The sequence below is a fragment of the Anser brachyrhynchus genome (assembly GCF_964034855.1).
Source record: "Anser brachyrhynchus genome assembly, chromosome: 8".
Lineage (NCBI taxonomy): Eukaryota > Metazoa > Chordata > Aves > Anseriformes > Anatidae > Anser > Anser brachyrhynchus.
The window spans coordinates 29,813,708-29,839,944 of NC_137702.1; the positions used below are offsets into that span (position 1 = coordinate 29,813,708).

The 26,237-nt window shown below is 37.7% G+C and overlaps 1 protein-coding gene across 13 annotated transcripts; it reads left to right on the forward strand.

The window, feature by feature from the left end:
• On the forward strand, positions 1-26,237 carry FRRS1 (ferric chelate reductase 1). Of its 13 annotated transcripts, none has more exons than XM_080602456.1 (17): positions 16-137; positions 7,468-7,585; positions 12,691-12,886; positions 13,115-13,251; positions 14,425-14,519; positions 15,171-15,321; positions 16,191-16,370; positions 17,227-17,325; positions 18,556-18,703; positions 19,256-19,372; positions 20,131-20,246; positions 20,515-20,601; positions 21,068-21,165; positions 21,300-21,358; positions 22,211-22,354; positions 23,150-23,211; positions 23,300-26,237. In XM_080602456.1, exons 1-17 carry the CDS (start codon positions 28-30, stop codon positions 23,390-23,392), a joined length of 2,010 nt encoding a protein of 669 aa, XP_080458582.1. In that variant the 5' UTR covers positions 16-27; the 3' UTR covers positions 23,393-26,237. The 13 variants fall into 13 exon arrangements, with proteins under 13 accessions (XP_080458576.1, XP_080458582.1, XP_080458578.1 ...); XM_080602448.1 differs by lacking the exon at positions 16-137 and adding an exon at positions 5,667-6,444; XM_080602453.1 differs by lacking the exon at positions 16-137 and adding an exon at positions 5,671-6,444 and having other exon boundaries at positions 7,468-7,525.

Sequence of the window (26,237 nt, forward strand, 5' to 3'; positions counted from 1 at the left end):
CTGACTTTGAAGGACGCTGCCCTTGCCATGGCTGCGCGCTGCAGTACCCGCAGTACCCGCAGCCGTTGCCTCAGGCCTCCCGCCACCGCAGCCGTTAGCTGCTCCCACAGTAAAGGTCAGGCTTGCAGCTTCGGAAGGTCAGTCTATTTTTGTGGCCTAGAACTCTATAAGAAACGTTTTTGCTTCTCAATTTACAGTCACTGTGTTACACTGTTTATCATTCCCTCCCAAGGTAATATATTTGTGGAACTATGAGAAGACCACAAAGCAATTTAGACTTAACCATTTACTTCCAGTCATCCCATGCACCCTATAGCTGTGTCTTGCTGCAACGTATTCATCCAGTTAAGATGCATTTAGGGACAGCTGAAGGGCTTTGATGTTTCTGGAAGCAATTCCAACCGTTTCAAACTCAGTTTGTTACCTTTTGGTAGGTAATTCCCCCCACACACACACTCCTCCCACAGAAAATTCTAAGGCATCTTTTTTCCTCATTACAGCTAACATTTTTGATATCGTTGTTTTCACAGTGTAAGTGAAAATATCAAGTTTTATTCCCCAGGCATTCCCTAGACAGGCTGAGGGAAAATTATTCAGAAAAGCTCCCCCTGCATGTTCTCCCAACCCTGTTAGGAGAACTGTGTGAGTGGATGATTCAGTCTGGATTGTTTCACGTGGATATTTCCAGGGTGCCCAATGGGATTCTCCCTTCGTCTTTGCTCTTCCCAGCCTCCTTATTCCTTACCCGGCTTGCTAAACCTGCATGCTTTGTATACAGGACACACTTGTGCTCAACAGAAGCCCAGCTCTGTCAGTACTCTACCTGTTTTCTCTGAATTGGAAGTGTCCTAGCAAGGAAATAAAAGAAGTTCCAACAGGTACAGGAATTACAGGAACAAAGTCAACAGTAACTGAAAGAGATCTGGACTGTATATTTGCTATGGTCCTCAGCAGGCTTCAGTATCCAGAAATGACTTTGCAGTTGTGCTGCCACAGAGCCTTGCACCAGTGCCTTTTCCTCCAGGCTAGCTAGTGGCCTGGGTCATGCTGAAAACAGAGAAGGATTTAGAAGTCTTGGGAGCTGCTTAAGCAGTGAACAGTTCTAAGACAGGAAATAAAAATAATACCCATGTAACCGAGTCCCTTGGATAAATAGTTACCTTAAAGTATGTGCTTGTGAAAAACATTTTAAACTAGAAGGGTATTCATGCATGCAATTTCACCAGTGCTACTAAATTTCCAAATGTGGGTTCTGTTTTCCCTACTTGAATTTCCACTGTGAGCAGGGAAACTCACCTTACTCTAGCTACTAGGTCAGCACTGACATGTCTCTGCTAGCATATCTATTCAGACAGTTTTTGAAATGTATCCAAGTTTATGTTAAAGGATTGTTAAGTTTCACATGACAAAATTCAGTAGGAAACCAAACTAACATAGAGCCTCCTGATTCCAAACCCTAAAGCAGTTATTTTGACCAACGTTTATCACAGTAGCTAGAACAGACATCAACAGTCTAAATGAAGGACTTGATGTGCTATAGAGCAAAGATGTTCATTAAGTATTATTAAATCACTTAATAATTAGAACAGGATAATTTCATTAACTTTCAATTCAATATGATAAAAAAGGACTATTACAAATTTACTGAATGAATATACCAGATCCCTTGATGAAGTTTAATCAGGAAAGCAGAAGAGACTGCCCTAATCCTTTCTCCATCCATATCACCTGATATGCTGTCACATCGCTCAAAGATTTTGGGCCTGTGTTAATTCAGCAGTGGTAAATTATAAATATGCTTTCTGCATATGGGAATCACACCACCAAAAGATCAAGGTGCAAGTGCTACCATTTAGCATTGCAAATATCACATAGGACACAGTTAACAGCAGTCATGAATAGTATTTGTTACACTGGCATCTAAATGGTGAATTTCACAGTGCTGTTTCATCTTCAGTTTGCAGTTTCTGTGTGTGTGATACCATACACCACAGCAGGAAAAGATCAATAGTAGCTTCAAAATAAGAGTGGATCAATGCCATTGATCAGGACTTTTTCAAACATATTCATACCAGAATATTTCAGTTCTTTTATATTCATCTTCTTGGTACTCCCTCCCTTCCTGCCTTCTGTTTTGCACCCCAGTATTACAGAATACTTATCCTAGCAGTGGCCTCAATATGCTTTGGGTGGCCTATTTGCTAGATGTGAGATCACACCTAAGTCATATTGCTCATGGCTACTTTAAAGATTGACTGCAAAGTGTAGCAAAGTAGAGTACTTGCATGACAGTATTTTTTTTTCTTTTTAAATATCAGAATAGCTTCCAATAACAACAGTAAAGGCAAATTAACACAGAGAGAACTTAACTGAACTTCAGGCTAAAATTATAAGCAGATTCTTTTGGCCTGCGTGCAGGAAATATTTGACTTTATACAATTTAAAGTGATAGCACAGTTTTTCTCAATGTCCCACACTTCTGACCTGTAAATCCATGAATTAACACTATATGATGATTCAAACAACAGGAAGTTTCAAAGGTGTTGAATCTTAGGGCTAGCTGTTGTCTTCTAATGGGGAGATCTCCTTCAGAAATGCAAACCTGATTTTGAAAGAAAGCTCTGTTTCTTTAAAAGTTTATCTTTGCAATTTGGTTAGATTGCGGCCTTTTCTGTGAGTTGGATCTTTGCCACGCAGTGGCTGAAAACAAGTGTTGTTCTTAAACACATTACATGCCCAGCTGGAATTTACATGTGGCCTTGGACTTTAGAGTCTAGTATTGAGAGAAAGTGTTGGCCAGAACATTCAGCTGGTCACCTCCAGACCATTTTATCTCTTTCTTTGTTTAAATCCCTTCTAAATAACTAATCAGATTGCAATAGCCTGATACGCAGGGAATAAACAGTAGGGTGAAAAAAAATATATTTTTATAAGTAAGAATTCATATAAGATGAAGGGGCTAGGGCACTAGCCTCTGCAGTTTGTTCTTACTGAACATGTAAATGCCCTTTACTCTAGTCATTTGGCAGTATTGGTTTGACCTTTCAGAGATGAACTTGGTGTCATCGTGAATTTTTGGACTGCTGAAACATTTTTTGTCTTGTTTTTAATCCTAGCTTTGCCACTCTTCTACTTGTTGGCTTCAAAAAAAACACGCTTTCTGCTTCAACTTCTGTGTAAAATTACACTGATAATATATATATATTTAAATAGAAAACCACAAAATTCAATGCATATATCTTTAAAGAAGTCCAAATATAATTTTATTATTATTAATATATTTTTTTCACAGACTTTGATACATTTTACTGTGCTTTTGATAAGAGCTTCACATAAATTTGATATTAATGGTCTTATGAGAATGGGGTGACCAGACTAATTTTTGTTTTACATGTAGGACATATTAAACCTGATTACTGAATCACTACCAGCATTTTTATTTTACTGTAAATCATTCCAGTTAACACTAGTGAGATATGTTGAGATCTAAGACTTCAGAGATCCTATTCCTAAAGTAACTATAATAATGTTTTGTCAAGTGGAACTTGAGGTGGAACTGGGACTGGGTAGCAAAAAAACTCGTCAGTGTATGGAAGAGCATTATACTAGGTTTCAATTCATCCGGTAGTTCCACGTAATCCAGTTTTAAGTGCCTTAAACTGAGGCAGTTGTTGGTTAGTGCTTTTGCTAGGAAGCTCGTTGTGCCCTGTGAAATGGGATAATAGGATCTCAGGTACAGTGAAATTAATAATTAAAACAAACAAAACAAAAAACAACACCACAGAAATGATGAAAACAGAAAACTCAATTAGGTTAATATTTCAGTACCTTTGTCAGAAAACTTCAGTAGTTTGCTTCATATAATGTTATGGCCCACACCTCATGAAATGGGTAAAATGATTTTACTACAGCCCTTTATCAACTGATTTAATTATGATGTGCTTTGAATTAAGCATGGACTTTCAGTAAAGTGGCAGGTTGCTATTGCATCATAACGCCTGCACAGACCTGGCTCAAATTGATATTGGCAACCACAATTAATTCATTTCAGATAAGGAAGGGAATATTTCTGTATTTAAATTCTCTTTAAGTCAAAGTAGTTGCTCATTTTGGTAGACAGTATCCAACAAGTGTACTTCAGCTGTTGATGAATCAGAATAGACACAAGAACAAAGTAGATTTCTGTGTAGTGTGAGTAGAAAACCTTATTTTACTTAGTGGCTAATGCCACCAGGTGGCTATTTAGTGTAATTGACTAAAGGCAGTAAATTTCACTTTTACCTCTGGGTAAACAAATATTTTTGTCAAATACATTTCCCAGTGTTATTTGTTATATGTAATGTGAAACATTTAAAACTGAGTGAAAATAGGGAAGCCTGATTACCAGATAGAAAGAAAGACCAAAGGAAAAAATACATAAAAAGAGTATTTCTTGAGGCCAAAGGTAAGATCAGTTGATAAAACTGGTAAGTTTTAAATAGTGTCAGAGGTCAAGGAAAAAGAATTAATTAAGTATGGAGAAAAATATTTCATCCTACATTGTGACTTTTACCATTGTTTATTTCCTTTTAAATGGTCAGGATTGTTTCCATGACTCGAGATTCCCTTCTCACTGGGGAAAAAAAAAAAGGAAAGAAAGAAAAGCATGTGAAAATTACACTGTAGGAAAAAGTCTTCTTAAGATAATGTTATTGTCATTATTTCCCTAATACTTACATAACTAAGCTAGTAAAGCCGAAAAACTTGAAAATCTCTTGATTTGAACTCAAGTGCTGTCTTGCAGTGGTAATTTCACCAGTAACACAGAGAAACCATTTGCCTAGTGCTCATATATGGCACTTGAGCAAGAGCTGGCCTTACAGAATTCCACAGTTTTGCTGTATAATTTGCTTACCAGCCAGGAGGAAATTTGATTGCAAGGAACCACATAACAACATGGGGCCTGTTCAGACCTAGCTGCAATGGCTTACTGTTTTCCATATTCCTTTGGGCTTGAAAAAATAGCACAGCTATAAGTACATGCCAATATTGGACTGCATACTATTTAATTTCCAAAATTATATGTTTTACTTGTTTCCTCAGTTCTTAAGCAACACAAATTCCCCTTGAAATACTCGGCATGCAGTCTGCTTTGTAAAATTGCTGTTGTTCTCAAAATTATAAGCTTTCAGATACTTCCTTATGGCCTTGCCAGAAACCATGCAAAAAAAAAAGTCATCAGCTTCTCTTTATATTTGATGATATGTTCCAGGACACAGAACAAAGGAATTCATTTGCCACTTGCCATAGTCATCCTCTGGTGTAGTTCAATAGCAGATTATACAACTTTGTCTCTCTTCAGGCTTGTAGTAAGATTAAAAACCAACTGCCAGCCCTCTGTGTCTCTAACGAATAATATGGTTAGGGTAGAAACTTCTGCTTTGCAATAAGTGTAGCATTGTTATGGGCACGTTAACACAGCTATAACTGCAGTACATTTTACAAAGAAGATAAATCCGTGGGCTTTTTATAGTTCATATATCTTAATGCATTTTATTTCCTTAATACTACTTGACTATTGATACTTAAGAACAAATTAACATGCAATATTCTGTCATAAGAATACATTCATTAAGTCTGCATAACTATTGATTTTTTTTTTCTCTCAGTAGAGAGATTCATATATTTGAAAAGAATCCTTCCAGACAGATTGGTGACTGTCTGTGCAGGAGGATAGAGGTACTTGTACTCACTAGTTAAAGACAATAATTGTTGTCTCTTACTTTTCTTGCTTTATAGCTCTTTTGCAGTAGCTAACGCCTAGCTAAGTAATACAAAATGAGATGCAAAGCAGCATTCCTTTCCTTACCTACTTTACCTTTCACATATAAGCTAATATATTTTTCTAAATTCTCTGTAGTTTCCAACAGCATTGTAGCTTGCATTTTCATCCCTCCTTGCAGATCTGCAGACTTCCATATAGTTTATATTTCTAACAGTGTTTCAGAGGTATAGACCTCGTTATGTCAATGGGTCAAGACCCTAAAATCAGATCTTCAAAAAAATTTAGATATGAGTTCCTAGTGTAGTCTGCATAAACTTGGAGCTTGACTGTTGCCGGGCCTGTAAGCAGGGTTTCCACCCTACGAACGCCTTTATGGCAGCAAAGCACACCCGTACGAACAGGCTGCGGCTTATACCCAGCAACGCCAACAAGCTCGGCTCAGCGGAGCTTTTCCAAGGGCGAGGTCTTAGTCAAACCCGCGAGGCAGGACTGGCTGCAGGCCCCAGATACCCCGCAACACCTCGGCCACCCGCACACCGGAGAGACCCCGGTGCGGCTGCCCCCGGCCCGGCCCCTGGGGCCCCCGGGCACCGCCCCCGCTGCCGGTGCCGCCCCCGGTGCCCGCCCCGCCCGGCGCCGCCACCAGAAGAGCGCCCGGTGCGGCGGCGGGGGTCGAGCAGGCAGGTGAGGGGTGACTGGGGGGGACGGAGGGGTCATGGGGCTGCTGGGGGTCGTGAGTTAACCGGCACCAGGGAGCGCGGCTACAGCAAACTTCCTGGAAGCTGCTTGTGCTTTTCAGTCGGCAGCAATCGTGAAGCAAACTGAAAGCTGGGGGGCCCTTCTGAGCACCTAACTGCTGCCGTTAATGTAAGCGCTTCTGAAATGCTTTAGACAGAACTCTGACCTGTTTTTGCCCTAATATCTTTTTAAATACTAGAAAAGATTCTAAAGGTAAACGCAGGGTTATTGCATCTGAAAGTCATGCTGTTCATGTGCCCCTGGCATGTTCCTTGCTTCTTAGTGCTATAAGAGTATTTTCTTATGTTATTTCTTTGTTAATATTCATAGGAGGTAACCACGTGGTAACTGCTGCAGTTGATGATGTAGTTGAAATTGTTTGTTGAGTGTAACTAAACTTATGCTACTTTTTAGGATAGTATGCACCTTAAAGGGTTCTTTGCATACTTACAAGCTTGCGGGGTTGGGGCCCTAACAGTTTGTATGCAGAGTGGTTGTCCCGTATAAAATTAAATAATCAAAATCAATCACCAAACAGGGTGAAATCCTTGCCTCTTGCTCATTCATGGTGAATATGAGGGAGGGTGGAAAAAAGAAATAGCTTAAATTCCTCTTTAAGACTTCTTTATTTTTCTTCTGAAAGAAAATATCTCTTTGATATAATAAGCTTTAAAATCATACTGTAAATTTATGACAATTTATGCTTAGAGTAATAAGGTATCAAAATTTTTTCTTTCCTTGTTTTTTTCCTTTAACTGCATCAGAAGGTAATTAAAGTAATGACAATGCAAAGCTGTTGTGAGGTATGTGGAAGTTCGAAGCAAATGAAGCTGTGGGGTCAGTGCTTCATGATAACTTCATGCATTTTATCTGAAATCTAGGGGTCTTGTGGGCTTAGCTGGGGATGCAACAAAAAAAAATGTTTGCCTGAGGTAAAGAACACTAATAAATATTTCCTTTTTTAGCGTCTGGGTCCTGTTTCTAGTTGCAGAAGAACTTCCTCTGATCCTGCATGTGATAAAGGTTAATATTGTGAGATGTGAACCAAATAGAAGTTATGATGTACCTATAAGCTTTCTTACTGTAAGTAGAAAGCTAATGGCAATTTTATTTGAACTTCTGTCAATGTAACAGAAGGACTGGCTGTAAAGTTAGCACCTGCATTTAAGCTTAAAGTTAAATGTGAAGAAAGTTAAACCAGAAGTCTTAGTTATCTTTCAAAGTTGTCAGAGTAGGAAGACCAACAGGCTGAGGTGTACATGTTTTGTCATTTTGTGGTTGTGTGTTTTTTCTTCTTAATTTTGAAAGGATAATGAATTATTGTGAATGTGAACGCTAGCTGCACGAGTAAGGGCAAAAACCGGATAATCTGATATGGTAACTTTCAAAGGAGCAGGAGAAATTGACCTCTCTCTTTCTCAAAGGGAAATTGACTCTTGAATAGCAAGGCTTTCTGCTTTGTACAAGTGTGTTTCTAAAGAGACACAGCGCAGTATCATGTGGGCAGACACCTGTTTATACAGCTTATTTTGCTTTAGACAGCTTCTTCCTTTTCTGCTTGCCCTCTTCTCTTGTGGTGTTCAGGAGAAAAGTTTTGGCCATGATGTTTTTTGTACCTCTCGCTTGGCAATATGTTTGTCTTGCCCGTCCTCTCTCTCTCTGAAACTAGTTTTAGGTTTCATACTATGCAGCTAGTGAAGTTCTGTCAAATAGCTGAAAGACAACTTCTGTGAAGAGATCCTTTGTGCGTGGGCATTATGTGTTTGAGGAACTAGACTGCTAGGGCTTGCTTTCCTGTCACTACCTGCAGGGACTAGGACCCTTTTAAACACAGGAAGGAATAGATATTAAAAAAAAAAAGTACCAATTTAGTATGGACCTTCTCTTTGCCTCTGTCCTCAGGAACATGCTGATAACAGGAAAAAAAAGCTTACAGATAGTGTGTATTTATAAATTTCTCTTTGTAGGTAAGTGCAAAAATGAGATATATCTCTTTAGTTTTAATTCTTCAGTTGTTTTGTTGATTCTGAAGCCACACAGCAAATATCTAAATTAGGCTACTAAATTAGCCAGCTGAAGGCAGGTAACCAGGACTTCTCTCTTTCCCCCTTCCTGGGAGAGAAAATATACAACTGCTTTTGGTCTTTGAAGTTTGACAGTGTTAAAGTTGTCCACCTAAAAGACAGTGTAATTTCCTCCCATGCTTTACATGCTGCCTGCCTAGCTAACCCTCCTAGCAATCCAGTTACTTTTTAAAGCCGCGTGACCCACTGCAAATTTTCAGTCTTATTTGTAGCTTACTGTATGGTTGGTTCTGGCTCTTTCAAAATCTGTTTCTACAATTATAACTCTCAATTCTCCCACTTGCTTCCAATCTTTCCCTTCTTTTTACTTAAAGGAGAAGGAGGTGACTCCTGCGTAAATGAGATGGTAAATTTCGGATGTTCTGTCAAGATAACACAGCTACACTTGTTGCTTTACACAAGCTGGTAGATGCTGTTGAACAAACCTATCTTTCTCTTTGCAATTGGTCTTTCCAGGCAGTCTCTTGAGGTAAAGCCAAAGACAATTACTTTGACAAGAACATCTGTAATAGTTAAAGTTCAAGCCCATCACAAGGTTTCTGCTAGCTGAAAGGTGGCTTCTAGCTCACTCTTTCAGGACTATCTTTTGTAGGTTTTCAGTGAGCCACATGTTATTAAAAATAACTGACCTGCAACCCACATCCCACTACTGTTGGAGTAACGGGCCATGCCTTTAGGACTGCATTCTGATTCTTCTAAGTGCCTTTCCCCCAAATTCCTTGTGACTTATATGTAGTGTAGGTTCCCCAAAAGGGTGCTCTCACTAGAAGCTCTTTCTCTTGGGTTCTGACCTGTCCAACAAATGCCAAGTAACATGTGGTAACTCAAGTGATGCTTCACTGAAACTCCAGTTCAAATTCAGCCAGCACTGTCACTTCATATGTTGTCTCTCAGTTCTTAATAGTGACTGATCCCTGCATGAAATTGGATTTTACAGTTATAATCAAGTTCTGTATGAAATAATCAGTAGTTGACATTCTCATTATTTGAGCCCCTTCTTAATGGTAATGAAGTTCTCCTTTTGTGCCTTCCCTCCCAGGGCAGGGTGAGGGGGTGAGTTGTTATACTGAAGCAGGAGGGTGGGAGGGTGTGAAGGAGGGAATATGTTTGTAGTCATGCTTCGAACTGTTGGGTGTTGGAATATTTTTATTTGAAAGTAAAGGTACAAAACATAGTGGTTTGGATAACTTCCATATAGTAACGATGTGATATGCTGTAGTATCTATTTGTCAAGGAGTTGTATTTCAAAGGTTTGTAAATAAGTCACTATGACCAAAGGTTCTCAAATCAACAAGCTATAATAACTTAGAGTGGAAACAGTATTTTCAAATGCTGTAGGTAAGAGCAGACCATTCCACTGTTTGCATGCCTCAAAACTTGAGTTAACAGAATCAGATTCTCATTTTGAATCTACGTTTCATGGCCACACTTAGTGGTTTAAGGGTTTCACGTAGTTCACTTTCAGTCAGATTTTTTATTCACTTTTCTAGAGAATACAATCAAGCTGACATCTGCTGATTCACCTTTATTAGAACATTTTTTAATTTCAGCTATGTTTATGGGAGGAGTAGAATAACTGGATGAATGAGTTCTCTAAGATAGTTTTGATCAGCCTCTCAGGTTCTTTTTGACACGAGGTAAGGAGCTTATTTTGGTTTTTACTTTATTCTTTAAAAGGCACTTATTCTTTCATGATGAAGTTAAGCATGATTCGCATTACACTTCAGCTTTCCTGAACCCAACCTGTCTGTAATGAGGACTTTCTAGTAATTTTTTTTTTTTGCTTTCCTAAATTATTATCTTAAATATTAGGTTATGGAAAGGATTGCATGTTATGAAAGAGGTTTTTTGGTATGGTATTGGAATTAAAGTCCAGAGTTCTTCAATCTGAAGAAGCTAGTTAAGGAATAATCTCTTAAAGCTTGATTTCTCTAGAATTGTGACCTATTATACTGTTTGGTCTATAATTAGTTTGCGAGATGTTTTCTGAAAACATACAGAGAGGATCTTTAACAGCAGAATGATTGCTGTTATGAGTGTGCTGAGTGCTTCCTGTCTTTCTGCCTCTTTAGCTGTGTAGGTAGAAAATGGGGAGTGCCAGAATATATTTCCAGGTTAAAGGGGAAAACTGAATAACTGTTGTTTAAAGCAATATTCTAATCTGGGAGGTACTATTCTTTGTAAGATCTCACTTTGATTCTTGAAAGTGTATAGAGAAGATTGTTCCTCTATAGTTAACCCTATTAAAGAAAAAAAAATACTGTTTTTCAGTACAGTACTTTTCTCAGGTTTTGGCATTTTGTCCTTTTCCTCCACTTATTTTTTCTTTTCTGCCAGCTTTTGAGTTGAGTGAGTCTGCTGCAGAACTTGTTTCACTTTAAATCCCTACCACATCCTCTGCTACTTAAACTAGAATGCAAACCTATTTTTTTTCTGTGATATGTAGCATTATCTCTTCTAGCAGCAATGTGTTTTGATAATTTCTCTTGTACATGTAAGCTGCTTTAATACCACTATAGTACAGAAGCTTAGTTTTTAGCTTCCTATAGACTTTAACTTATAAATAAAATCACGTTGCTGTAGATTTGTGATAGCTTGGGGGGATACTAGAACTAAAAGAAAACATTGACTAACTAGAAGTTATAGATACTATCATATTTTTATCTTGGGTGTTTGGAGGAGGATTTGAGTGGTGATCTTCTTGTTCTAGTTCCTGAAATGTTTGATCACCATCCCCTAGATTTTGTTTACTGGTATGAAGTTGAGAAGGAGCTCTTACATTGAAAGATGAATGTAGCCTTGCCCTGGATTTTTTGGATGTTTAGCACTGCATGTACGAGGACTTTGGAAAAGTTAATAATGATTACTCTTAGAGTGTAAGACTAATGATATGTCTTGTTTCTATTTGACTGCCTGTAGATATCAGAGTTGAGTCTGAAACATCTCTGTGTCTTGCTTATCTTCACAACCATGCGTGCTATCAGGGAACTTCTTAACCTGGTGTTTCTTATCACTTAGTGCAGAATGGACAGAAAGCAGGCTTATTTGCCTGGTCCGTGTTCCTCTAGAGCTGATAATTTTTTTGTCTAAGGATTGGAAGGATCGTATCTTAGTTCTCCCAGCCCCTTTGGACATACAAATGCTTTTTCTTGTTGGCTAAGACTTTCTGCAAATAGTGGGTGCAACTGTAAACCCTGCATGCTGCAGAACAACAAAAGAATTACCACAGCTTTCTTGAAAACAGCATTGTTTCAGAATAAATTATTATATGATGAATGCTGAAATTTAGGGGGGTTCTTATAACTGTATTAGGCTGGTCAGTCCTACTACCTGACATGGTTTTTCATGTCTCCTGTTCCCTTAGAGATTATAGCAAGCAATGATATTGTTGAACTAATTGTCTGGAGGTCCAATACTCAAAAGGAGGAGTTCTAAGGAACTCCTGTGTTTGTCTTAAACATATTTCTGTTTAACCTTTTATACCAAATCCTCTTTTACATGTATAAAGTCTATTTCTGACATCTGGTAACCACAGTCTCTCTGCAGAAAGGAGAACTTGTCACCTGGGAGTTCTTTGTCATAAGTGAAGAAATAGACACGAGTTGTGGAAACTCATGTTGGCAGTCCTAATAATGCGCAGTTTGGAGCTATGATGAATAAATGAGTGGGAATTATGTTAGCTTGGTATTTTTTCAGTACTGTGGATCTTTATACATCAATTAAAATATTTTAAGATCCATCTGTCCTGTAGATGTGTTTAAGGGACTTTGATTTTTTTTTAAGAGAGTGGGAGAGCTGTAAATAAAAGAAATTTTAAAAGATGATGTAAATGTCCATCTGGTGGATCAAGGGATCTGTACTTATACTCTTGACCATATAAATGGCCCGAAACACAATCTGTGAAAGTCCTTGCAAAGTCTGATAGTTATCACAACCACTTACGAATTGTAGCTACTGAAGACGGGAATGGTGTTTTCTCATGCAGGCTTTTGTTTTCAATGTGCTTCTAAAGTTTAGTATTCAACATGTTCTAAGAATGAATGGTGACCTGCAATGTAAATGTTTGTGGTATTTAATTCCCTGTAACTCTCATACTTTATTCAGATGGAGCTGCCTGGCCTGGCTTCTGGTTTTTGGATGCTTATTTGCTTTTATGTATCTGTGAACGGATATCCAAATGGGAGAGTAAGAGAAGCCTGCATGAGCATGATACCCTGTCATGGTAGCTCACCACAACCTTCGCCTGTGCACATCATTACAGTTAATTGGACTGAATTTAAACCTGGGGACACTATAGAAGGTATTGTGTCAGTTATAACTGAAGAGTTTAACTTACTGTTTCTTTGTGTTGCAGCATGTATTTACTTGGGTAGATACAGCAGATCTATTTAAAAAGTTGTGTTGTTCAGGCCATCCCTTCAGCAACCACTTGGTGCTTGTAAAACGAGCTTCTAGTGGTCATTGCTGAGGCACTTCATTTGTCCTCTGGAGAATGTTCAACTTCCTTTTATTTTCATTATTGCTGCAGTTCACCTGTCTGGACCAGATTTTGAAGGATTTTTCATACAAGCCCGGGATGCAGAACACTTGGATAGCCCTGCAGTTGGTTACTTTATATTAGTTGACTGGAGACATTCTCAGCTTCTGACATGTGGCCGTACCAAGGTATAATCTAGTTTCTTAAAATGGGACATCGGGCACTGGGGTGTTTGTTCTGCCCCATTACAGATGTAGTCTAGTACAAAGCTATATAATTTTTGAGCTCAGTAAGTCTCCCAGGAAATTGCTATAACTTGCAGCATAGAGGCATGGCTTACTGCAATTTTATTTGTCTATTCTTATAAACTATTTAAATGCTCCTGGTGGTAGAATACTACTGACTACTGTATACAGCAGTCATAATTAGTGAACAATGGATATGTTCTACTGCATACATGCTTATTGTACTTCTTAAAAAGAAGACATGCTCTATTTGCTTTGGAGAAGAGAGTAACAGTTTGTCATGCTTGTTAAGGACATAATGTCTCATAGCAAGGAAACCTTCCACAATAATTGACCGAAAGCAAACACTAGAATAGGCCATTATTCTTAGTGTCAATTAGTGTTAGTGGAGCTGCCTTAGTAACAGGTTAGATCACAATCTCAATATTCATTTTATTTTAATTCATCGTGCTTCACATGCAAGAGATCTGAACTGACTAGTGTTTCAGCAACCAGCTTGAACTTCATGCTCATGTGAACTGATCTGGACAAAGTATCTCAATCTTCCTGGATGTTTTTTCTCTGTTTTTTCCACCTGCCCCAATTAATGTATGCTGTAATGTGTATGCAGTGCTGCAATGCCATGGGGTTATATTTTGTGCCTTCTCTGATGAGGACTTAGTTCAGTGTTGTGCCTGATTTGTTTATCTTGTGCAGGTAACTCTGACCTGAACACTGATTTTTGTTCTCTGTAATACTGGTCCACTTCTCTTTATACAGTCATTACACTGTTCCTTCATGTTCTCAGTGTCAAAAAGTGTTATGACGCTGTTTCTGCATAAACACTGCAGGGATCTCTTCTGTCACTGAAGTCTTCTGGACTAAAAGATCTCTAGTTTTTCCTTTCTAGGCTTTGCTTGGCAGTATGTATGAATTTCAGTGGTAGACTTCATCTGAGTGGATCATGACTGACTAGGGAAAAGCTAGTTGTCAACTTTAAGTTGCTTACAGTGAATATGTGCAGTATAGCAGTGCAATATCTCTTCAGAATTTAGCTGCAACCTATGTAATGAATGTGTTAAATGAAATGTCTTTAGTGAATACCCTCTGTGTAACTCTTAATATGTACATTTTCAGAATTCAGCAGTCAGTCACACAAGTAAAGCAAAAAAGAATTATGTAAAAGTTTATTGGATTGCTCCTGGAAATGCACCAAAACACGTACAATTTCTGTAAGTAAGTCCAGTATTAGTTTTAACATTAAAATGCAAATAAAATAAGCATGTACAATTGTCTGTGACAAATACTGACCAGCAAAAGTATACTTAGACTAATGGTCCCAAAAGTCAACGCTTACTGCAGAGTCTACATTAATATAGATATTTGTTCTTTACATAAAGTTTGGAGGTTATTGGTTGTTTTTTTGTTTTGAGGGGAGAGTAGAAGGGAATTCTGAGACTGGTTTCTTTAGTAATTCCAGTTAACTGCTTAATTCTCATGTATGTGGTATGCAGTGGTAAGATTTTTTTGTTTGTACCTAACAAAATGGTGCACATAACCTCCCATTATACTGTCTTTTTTTTTTTTTTTTGGAACTAGTGGGTAAAAGCCAAGGTGTAAAAACATCACCCTTTTGAGGCTATGGACTATGCTAGAGACATGAATGTGTTTTATATCTAGTAGGGCATGTAGTAGGATGCTTTAAAGTTAATTTTCCCCCTTGAAATGCTTTCTTATTTCAAAATGCTAGAAATGGTGGGGGCTGGCATAAACATAGGTGTCTAGCAAGTATGTTGTAGAAACTATAGGAGCTCTTTTTTAAAGTAACATTTAACTGGTAATGTATACAGTACTGACCAAGTGTGCATGTATTATTTTTTAAGAGCCACAGTTGTGAAGAAATACAGGACTTTCTGGGTGAAGATTCCTGGTCCTGTTGTTTCTCAGCCTAATGCACCATTCCCAACAACACCCTTATATGTGACATCTGAGGCTATATCAACATCACATTCAGTTTCCTACTTAACAAAGCCAGTAAGTAATTATAAACCTGAATAATCCCATCTCTAATGTTTGTGATGAATGAGATTTAATAAGTCCCATTGATACAGGGAAAAATGGGGAAACGGGAAATTTCAATTTCCATTGAAAAGGAAAGATGATAGGAGTAACTTACATATCAGACTAAGAACATAGATGTCTACCCTGTTGTGTTAGTTTAGCTGCTTGAACTTCTGCAGGTTGAATGTTACCATGCCTCATGTGGGTTAAGTTTTAAATGTTCTATCAGCCTTCTAAAGTCCAGATGAAAATTTTGTGCACCTGGGAAGAGACTTACTCTGGTCTTGACTCCTAACTTATTCAGTAACTGCAGGTTCAAAAACTTCCGAGTACATCTATGTTACTGACTTCTACTACTGATTCTTTACATTTCAGTGGATTGCAAAAGCATCACTACTTGATCCAGAATAACATTGTGACTTCTAGTACATATCTTGTCTCATTGCTTGTCAGTGGAGTTACTGCTTTAGAAAGGAAATAAAACTCTTCCCTTCTTCCTGCCCTCATCCTGCAGTTGATTTTGACCTCTCTAAAATTAAACTGAAGGAAGTTTCTTTCAAGTTTTTACTGTTTAAGGTTATTCTGCAGTATTGTCTTTGACATGAAAATTCAACTTAAATAAAAGTACACCTTAGAACCTTAAATAAAAGTACACCTTAGAATTCACTATTATTTTACTTACTACCTATCTGGTAACTATAGGGATGGGTTAAGAAATTGGTATGTGGGTGTAGATGGTACTTCTTTCCAGTTCCTTGTATACTTTCTTCTACAGTACATTACAAAGGGAAAAAGAAAAGGAAATCACATTGCTTATGACCTATTTTTGATTTGTTTTCTAGTTTAATGCATCAGGTTGTGGAAGTGTGAAGTTCTGCGTTAGGAATCCTTCAAACTGTGATCCTGGAAGTGCTTCGTGCCTTTTCTTATCCTTCCAGCTGCAGAAGAGTTCGGTACTTATTGAAATGAGTGGCGCCAGTGAAGGGTACTTGTCATTTGCATTGTCCTATGACCAGTGGATGGTGAGTGTCTTATTTCTTCTTCTCTGGTTACTTTTGTGATCCTGGTAGAGTTTCAATGATGCTTCAGGAAACATGCATATGGGAAATGGGTTAGATTCCAAACAAAGAAATTTCTTCCCTGTAGTGCTGAAAGAAAGCACAGGTGGCTTTTTAGAGAGGCTTGCTGTCTTAGCTTGAGACTGGATTTCTGCAGTAAATCTCCCTGTGGATATACCTGTTTTCACTGAATTCAGCCTTAGTAATAGCAGAGTAGCTGACTGAAATTCCTGGTTGGATAAATTTTGCTTTGTTACCTAGGAAGAAAAAACACTACCTCTCAGAACTTGCATGGCTGTTTTCTGAAAACCACTTGCATTTCAGCATTGTTCATATGAGAGTGACTCAATCCCATCTTTACAAAGTGTTAAGATTCTTTTTTCTAATTGCTTTTAAAGTGAAGGGACAATGCTGAAAATGTGAAATCCATAAAGTGTTGCACAAAGATGCTTTTTATTCATGTTCCTACTGCAAGAGCAATTTGTTCTTAACAGTATATTTGTAAACTTACAGTTATTTTAAAACTCTTTAGTTACAAGTTGTTTTTCATACCATTAACATCCATCTCTTTCTTGTTTTACTAAAATTTTAAATAAAGAAACTTATGATAATATGGTTGTTACTTTGGAGGTGGGGGAGGAACATGTTAAATCATAATATGCCTTACTGTTTGACTTAACATGGTTCCCCTGTACCACTGAGGTGTTTGAAAGCTGGGATACAGCTTAACAGCTTGAGATTTGAGTCTTTTGCTAGACTTTTGTAAATTGTCATTATAGGTCTTTACTGGTCTAGAAATAACTTTTTCTCAAACTTCTAGGGTGATGATGATGCATATCTGTGTATTAACGAGGACCACCATGTTAGTGTAAGCACTGCATACCTGAAGGGACGAAGACCTCCTGTGTTGGATTCAGAGGTATGCATGGAAACACCTAAACCATTTGACAAATGTGGGTTTGAAGTGATGAAAGGTACGCTACTGCTTTGTGCTTTTATTTTACAAAGCAAATGTAAACAGTCAATTGGATTTAGAGTTCTTTAAGTTGAGACTGATTGGGTTCCTCCTCAAAAATGAAAGTTAGACTTCTGAAGGTAACATTTACCAGGAAGGAAGTCATAGTGGGAATTTATGTGATTTAGGAACTTTGTGCAAATGACTTATGCAACCCTACCCTTTTGCTAGGGCTGAGGTTGTGATCTATGTATCTTGGGTTAGAGGGTAGAAGGGAAGCAGGGGGTTATCACTGTGAATTTTAAAAACTTGTAGTAATAAATCTAAGCCTTAGGTTGCTACATTAACTTACTGACATACTTTCTAAGTTGGTATGCAAGACTCTTCTTTCCTCAGATCATTGCTGTGTCATTTCTTTGCAAGCGGCAAGAGTCACTTGCACGGGGTTAATTTTAAACCAATTACTCTCCAAATCCCTTTTGATGTACTAGTACAGCAGAAGGTATCACAAAAAAAAGTCTTGACATAAGCTGGAAGTATCTGCTTGACTAGGGCCTTTAATACAGAAGAGCAGCAAGTCAGGATCTCTACAGTACATCGTTGTTAGATTGCTGTTCTTACCTTTATACCTGCTTCCTTATGGTTGTGCTGGATTCTTATCTTCCAGCTGTTTTTGTAGAGCTAAACAGGTCTATGGGAGAAGACTGTTCATTTATCTACTATAAATGTATATCTTGAAAGCAGTTGACCCAAAATGTGATGATCGGCCCCTAGGGTCAGACTAGGTGTTAGGAAAATTCTTTACTGTAGGGGTGACCAAACATTGGAACAGGCTTCCTAGTGAGATAGTTGATGCCTGTCAATGTTCAAGAAGCATTTGGATAATGCCCCTAACGTGCTTTAAGTTTTGGTTAGCCCTGAAGTGGTCAGGCAGCTGAACTCTGTCTTTGTAGGTCCCTTCCAACTGAACTTTTTTATATTTTATGTTCTGCTATTGTACTGTGGTCATCTGAATTGCAGGGGAGAAAAAGACCTCTTGGCTGCATTAGCATAAGAAATGTTTTATCTCGTTACCTGAGATATAGGATGCTGCTTGTGTTTGCTAATTTGAAATTAGCCCAAATAGTAGCCTTAAAAGCAATAACGAATCCTATTTTTCCGGAAAGACTAAGTATTAAATCTTCTGTTTCACAGAATGCACTTGAAGATGTGTCATGGAGGCTTGTCGATGGTGTTCTTCAGTGTTCTTTTAGAAGGAGTATTCGTCTTGCAGCATATAAAGAGAGGTTTAATCTAGATGCCAGTTATTATATCTTTCTGGCAGATGGGGAAGCTAGTGAAGGTAAACTTGACTTGCCTGGTTGCTGTTCTTTGAACAGCTCTAAATGAGTTACTGTAACATAAGATACAGCTTAGCTGAGAAGTAGCATGTGAACTAAGGACACAAGTTTCCAAATTTGAGAGAGGCATTTAGTCCAGTCGTCTTTACTGGCTATCTGGGTCATGGCTCTGATTTTCAAAGTTAAACACGACTTATACTTGTGTTGCATGTGCACTTGATGCTAAGAACTGTTAGCTTCTTAAGATCTAGCCATACCTCTTAAAAAATGGAGTATAGCATCAATGGAAATTATTCTTCCCATTTTGTGTGTAGTGGAGAATGCTCTTCTCTGTAGAGGGTTGAATAAGTTCTTGTATATTAAGTATGCAACACAATTTAGATGACCTTCAAATTTTAATTCACAAGTTAAGTTCCTACTATATTGCACATTAGAGGTTTTGTATAATTACGTTCCATAGTTGTAACAGGGTTTACATTCGTGAATAAGGAATAGGCTCACTTTACAAGTGTGACTCGCATCTGCTTTAAATAAACTACTTTGTCACTGTTTAGGTGGGCCAATATACAAACATCGTCGTCAGCCTCTAATTACCAATGGAATGTACAATGTCACAGGTGTTCCTCAGGATATTGGAGGTTCCCGGTCCCCAAGACTCATCAAGGCTCATGGTAAGTTGCACCTCTTAGCTTTGACTGCCAGTTCAAAATTAGCTGAGACTGAGTTTTCCTCACTATTGCTGAGTATGTATTTCTTCTTCTTGTCATTCACTTTATTTTTACTGTTGGGTAGCAAGATTTGAGATTGTCAAAACAGTTAAGCTATTAATAATTTTCCATTTCAAAACAGTTATAAGATTCTCTTTACCTAGGAAAATGAATCTGTGTTTGCCTTTCCTCTTAAATTTTACTTAGAACTTGTTTCTCTTTGCACCTTTCTCTCTGGTTTCACTTATTTTCATTGCATTGTTGGTCTAGATCTATCTGAAATAAGAAACCCTTCAACTGATTGTCCAGAGCTGTTGAAGTGAATTTTCTCTCCTAGTACTGGACTGTAAACTAGGCGCATAAGAGAATATCATTCATCCTGTTGATGAAAGCCTGTAATAAAGGTCACCCCTCATTCTTTCTCGTATGAATTGGTAACAAGACAGTATCTCTCACTGTATGTAGGGATGTATGTGAAAGGCAAAGTAGCTAGAGTTGCTCTGTCATGCTGAGGGTGTTGTCTAATCATCCTTCTTATGGATGATTCTGACCTCTAGCAAGATAAATGTTATAAAATTGTAGTCTAAACCAGGTGATTAAAAACTTATCACCAGTAAATTCTGATGGTATACACATGGGCTAAAATATTATATGGTCTTTGAAGCAGTATTAGCATACAGCTAAATGACCTATGTTTAACTTGTGTTTTTTTTTTTTTTAAGGAGCACTAATGTTTGTTGCTTGGATTACCGCAGTTAGTATTGGTGTCATTGTTGCACGATTCTTCAAACCTGTCTGGTCTCATTCATTCCTGTTTGGAAAGGAGATGTGGTTTCAGGTGGGCAAAATCTCCCCCTAGCTGTATGTTCTATTTCTATTAGCAAAATTTAAATCTACTAGATTCAAGAAATAAGAGATCAAACTTGGTGTGGTTTTCTTTTTTTAGTCTTAGAATGGAATAACTGCAAATTGGAAATTCAGACTTGAATAATAAAAGCAAAGTCCAAAGAGGCAGCTAAGAACATCCTTATCTGCAGATCATTAGATGTATTTTAATAGTGTATTAAGAAAGCCATAGTTTCTAAAAGCAGACTTCAATTTTCTAGGTGCATCGTATGCTTATGCTGACCACCGTCATGCTTACAAGCATATCTTTTGTTTTGCCTTTTATATACCGAGGAGGTTGGAGCAAAGTAAGTGTGTGGTTTGTTTTTAACTTCATTGTAAAAATAGGACTAAATAAATGAGAAGTAAGTCCATTGATTCTAATGTTACAACTGTTGTCAAGGGAATTGTTGCAAAAGTTATTGAGAAGGCAAACTTCAAATTCTAGCAACACAGAAGAATGTTGTCTCTTTTACAACTGTAGCTAAAGGAGACTTTAAAGCTAATGCTGTCTGCTGTTTACATGGAAGAATTTCTCAATGCAGCATAAAGGTGGGGCAAATCCTGGGCGGACTAATCAGTGTCTTTCTTCTACCTGGGAGAACCATCTCCATCCATCTGCAGAGCAGCTTGTTCTGTCCTGTCATCTCTGCCAGGCTAAACACATTACTTCTCCACCACCGTAACTTTTATAAGCTTAAATGAAATTAACATTTGTTTTTTCCTGTAACTTTACATAGATATAATACTCAACAAAAAATGTCTCATGTTTAGCAAGCAGGTTTTCATCCCTATCTCGGCTGTACTGTGATGGCTCTCACAATCTTTCAACCACTTATGGCAGGTTTCAGACCATCTCCTCATGCACCAAGGTACTCAGCTCACTCAGTTACAGAATGTAATGTTTTCACTTCATTGTTACTGCTTAAAATATTTTTTAATATTCTTTGATTTTTATTTTAGATTACTTTCCCAAACAACATAATGCTTTTCTTCATTTTTGTAGGCGGCAATTGTTTAACTGGTTTCACTGGAGTACTGGTACAACAGCTAGAATACTAGCTGGTGAGTAAGAGTAAGTTGTAACTCCCTTTTAAATGATTTGAAGGAACTTTCGTTAATTATCTGGACTATTGCTCATCTAAAGCATCTGGACGTCTAGGTATTGACTCTTAGCACGTGGGATCTTCTGTGCCATTTCAACTCTGAAATAAAATTAAACCACAGGTGATAGTTAAATCCTTTTTTAACATGTTTCACTTGCTCAGCCCTGTTTAAGGTAGGTTCAGAATATGTTGTCTTACTTTTTACCTCATGGTTTCCGCCTCTTCACATAAACTCTAGAGATGCTTTTTCCTTCCACCTTTTTGTTGGCAATCTTCTGCATGAGTTTTTAAGTTGCCATCAGCTGCAACCTTAAAGGTATCTAATACCAAAGATACTTCAGACAAATGTTAAGGATCTTTATAGCGAGGAACTGTTTTTTATCTTGAGTCCTCTTTTCCTCTTTGAATTTTTTGAGGATAGTGTTCTTATTGTAACATAGCTCAATAATTCACTATTAACTTAAATAACCATAATTGGGTCTTCATTCTATTTCCATAAGGTTCCACAGGCAGCTTAAACACAAGTTCGGGTGACTTTGGTCTTGTTGGTTGTCACACATGCTAGTGATTGTGTGACTGCATAGGGCACTGAGCAGGATGAAAACTACTTTGGCATCCTGGCCTTCTCCTTCCTTCCCTGTTTCCACACCCACCCTGCCCAGCAAAAGCTTTTTAGCTGCAAGGATTCCTTTAACCTCACTCCCCAAGCAACTGTAGGCAGTCTGTGGGAAATCTGTTTCCAAAGGTGAGAAAGTTGTTTTAATTGCACTGATGCAGTACTGAATGTCTCTATCTCATTTTTGCGGACTAGTGGTGACTATGTTCTTGGGAATGGATCTACCAGCACTTGACCTACCAGACCCATGGGACACCTATACAATGATTGGTTTTGTAGCTTGGCATGTTGGTATTGATGTTCTTCTTGAAATACACAGCTACTGTCTCATACGGAAAGGTACAAGCCCAACCAATCTCTTGTTTTTACCTTGCTTGGTGAGATTTGTGACAAAAAAAAAAAGTAAGTGAATCGAATTTGTGGAGGTGTGTTTTGGCTCCTAACTTAGAAGCTGAAGGGAATAACTGTCAAGTAATGGTGTGATATCTTCTTTATAAATTGATATGGGAGTAAAACAGTTTTTGAGACTAATGTGTTACAGAAAAATTGTTTTTGTGCTGTCTCAAGTGGTAGCCTCTTATTTCTCAAATCACAGTTCATAGGGCAGACTGAAATGTGCAGGTGTTTTCCCAGAATCTATCACCTCTTGCTGTGGTCCTGATCCCAGGTGGGGTAGGACTAGCACAGATTAATTCACACAGGTTTAGTCTTCTTTTTGTTGTCATAATTTACTGGTATGAATGGATATATTGTATGAGCAAAATGATCTGAAATGTAACCACAAATGCTTGCAATTTTGAGTGAACAAGGGAACAAAAGTGAAATTATGGCTCCAGTACGTCTAAGACTGATAGTAACTTCATTGGAAATTCTTAATCTTGCTGGCTGCTGTCACTGAAAGGAGATCACTGTACACAAGTAAATGACCTGTATCTAAAGCAGAGAGGAGACATTTGCAGGATTGAAGCAGCATGGTATCTTAACAGATGGTGTAAGGGGGCAAGTAGAGGAGTGATTAAAATAACTTTAGGTTAGTGTTTCATTCCTAGAACTAGATGAATGAGTCTAATGTTTAAACAATCTAAACACAAAACAATTAACAGTAAATAACTGCTTTTCTCTTCCTACTAACAGCTGAATTGATAGAGGATGACAGAGTACAGATATTGCAGTCACTCACATCTGCAGAAGCAGAGGTAAGGCAACACTTGTAAATACCTGCTATGGGATGGGAAGTGTTTTTTTAAACATAAAGGCTGACACACTTTTTTTTTTCCCTTGCAGGGTCATCTGTTTAAACAGATTGTGTTAACAATCTATGTCTGTGGAAATATAGTATTCCTCATTGCCTTCCTGGCAGCAGTCTACCAAATATGAAATAAGTAACTGAAAACTCTGCAGTGAAGTACTGTGCACTTGAAAAACCTGTGAGGAATACTTTATTATGTTTCCCTCAACACATCCCTGAAGATGTAATTGAAGAATAATAGCACATGTTAGGGAGAACTTGAATTCAAATCAGTAGAAGGATGCTGGAATCCTGCAAAAACTGTCTTCTGATGTGATTTTTAATGTGAGTCTTTGCCTGAGTAAGGAATTAAGTTTCTATTTTTAGTAAATGCAGTAACTAACTTGATTGGAGTTTATAGGCTAAGAAGGCTGAGATGTACTGAAACCACTGTTTTGATAGTTAGAGTTCCCTAAACCTTTTGGGAATGTTACTGGAAAGCGTGATCCCAAATCTATCATATCTGTTCACTTTACTGTGCTCTACTGATGTGAAATGTGACAATTTCCTGCTTGTGACAGTTGACCATTACAAAAACTTACTGAAGAAAACTGTCACAAATGCAGGTTAATGCATTCTTTATCTTTGCAGTTAAATGCAAAAATCGTTCTCTGCTCTAAGAGCAGTACACATGTGCATACGGGTTTGGGAACTTCAGTCCTGTAGTTAAAACACCATTTAAGTCACTCAAAATATTGTTTTGTTCCCCTCAGTGCTTCTAAACCATAAAGAGAAAGTATGTTGGCAATACAAATGCATTAAAACCAGTTGTGCTTATATAACACTCAAACAGGAAGAACCTATCAGTATATGCATGTATTTGTTTATAGTCTTGGCCAGTTGTGGCTTCTGAATTACTGTTCTGTATGAATAAGATGGGTTTATGCTACTTGATTCTTAAATTGAAATGAAAATATTTGTTGGATAATGTTACTCTTGTGTTTGCACTGTTGAGTGAAATGGAGATTTGGAGTTGACCTGACTTCAAGAAAACACAGCTTCTGTTAATGTTAAATGAGTCCTTTGAGCTGTTGTACCTAGGAGACTGACTTGTCTCTATGTGGATAAGGGAGAGCATTTTTTAGTCAATAACAGATTTATCTGAATGATATGAACTAGGTAAGGGTCATGGAAAGAGATTATTCTTAAATTCTTTGGTTCATGGTTTACTTAGATATGGAGGATCACTCTAGAACAGAATCTCAGAAGTTAACCCTTAACAAAGCACTGAACTGCATGACACATTTCTTGTAACAATTCAAAGTATACTTCTAGCCTAGGGCTATTAACCTAGCGAAGAATAAAGGTGTTGGAGTACTAGAACAGCAAATACCGGAGCATATCTTGATATCGACTGTTTTAGCAAGAGCTCTCTACTACCTGACAGACAGGGTTGAAACACTCATATGGGTCAGGAAGTAGTTCTCTCCATTTACTAACGCAGTCTAGTTTGGCCTCTTCTGAAATCCACAATGCGGTCTGCAGTGACAAAACATTCAGAAAGCTACAAGTTTGTAGTCAGTTATCTTGGCTGCTCAAGAAATTTCCTTAGCCATAAGAGCACATATATAGCTGAGATTAATCCCCCTGTCAGCAGCAGCAGTAGACTGGAAGGTGAGCGTAAGTTGGACGGTCCCTTTCCTCCCAACTGGAGAAGTCAATCTCAGATTGAGAAGTGGAAGACCATGAAGAAATATGGCAAAACACAGGCTGAAGGGCAACAAGCACTTCCTTGTGCGTTTTTTGATCTTTTTGATCTCAGAAACCTGGGAATCACAGGTCTATTTAATACTAAAATTTTGAGGGATTTTGTATACTATAAGTTTATAAAAGAATCTCTAAGCTTAGGTGTGATTGGCTTTTTAAATTAAGTCAATGCCAAATTATTTCTGTAATATGATAGCTGTGCTATGTTGCTTCACTCTCATGTGAAAGTGATCACAGGGTTTTTAAAACGTGAATGTAGGTATCTTAATAAAAGCTTTTTTAGTAAAGTGAAAACACTATCAAATAGAAACTAGAAAAGAACAGTTTTGCCTAGCAGCAAAATGGATTGTCTGTTTTCATAGTAGGTGCTTATTTTATAAATTAAAACTATTTAAATTCTTCCTGGAGAAACTCGTACTGAAATTGAATGTTGGAATATTAACATGTTTCTCTAACGTAGAATAGCTCTCTCCCAAGAGCTATAGAGCTGGCAGATTTTTTTTAGTTGCTCTTTGGATAACTTTTTCTTTCCTGGTACTAGCAATATTGTGTAGTTTGTGTGAGGCCTCTGTAGCATATTCTAACATCTTTGATTTAAAGACTTGTTAATTTTGTGTGCCCCCTGCATGACTAGTAAAAGGAAGCAATGTATGATTACATTCTAGTGACTATCCCTACATTCCTATTATATTCTTTAAAAAATAAGCTATGCAAGAGTTTGGTAACAAAAGGCAGGTAGCAGGAATTTTGGTTCTAGAGGCACTACTGGCTGCTGTACATATCTTCTCTTTATTGATAACTTAATATTTTTTGGAGGAAGATTTCCCTTTTCTTCATAAAGGAATCCCACTGAAGAGAACTTCATGAGAAGAGATCAAGAAGGTTTTGATGTTCTTTCAGACTCAGATTAAACTTGTGGTGACAAATCAACAGTAGTATATTTCTGCTTGGATTTTTCTAGATAGGCAAATACTCCCTAGTGAGTGGAAAGACAGAAGTTTGTTTTGAATTGTTAAATGAAGTCTTCAAATACTGATCATCTGCTCTTTACAACTACAAATAATGTTTCTTCTATATGTTTAGAAGAAAACTAAGTGGTGCAAGTTGCTCGAATGCTTTTGAATTCTTTGCTATTTTGCTTTACTTGGAATCAAGTTTTTACTAGTTGATATGCAGGCTGTAGAATGAATTAAGAAATAAAACTTCTTTATGGTGAATGCTACACTA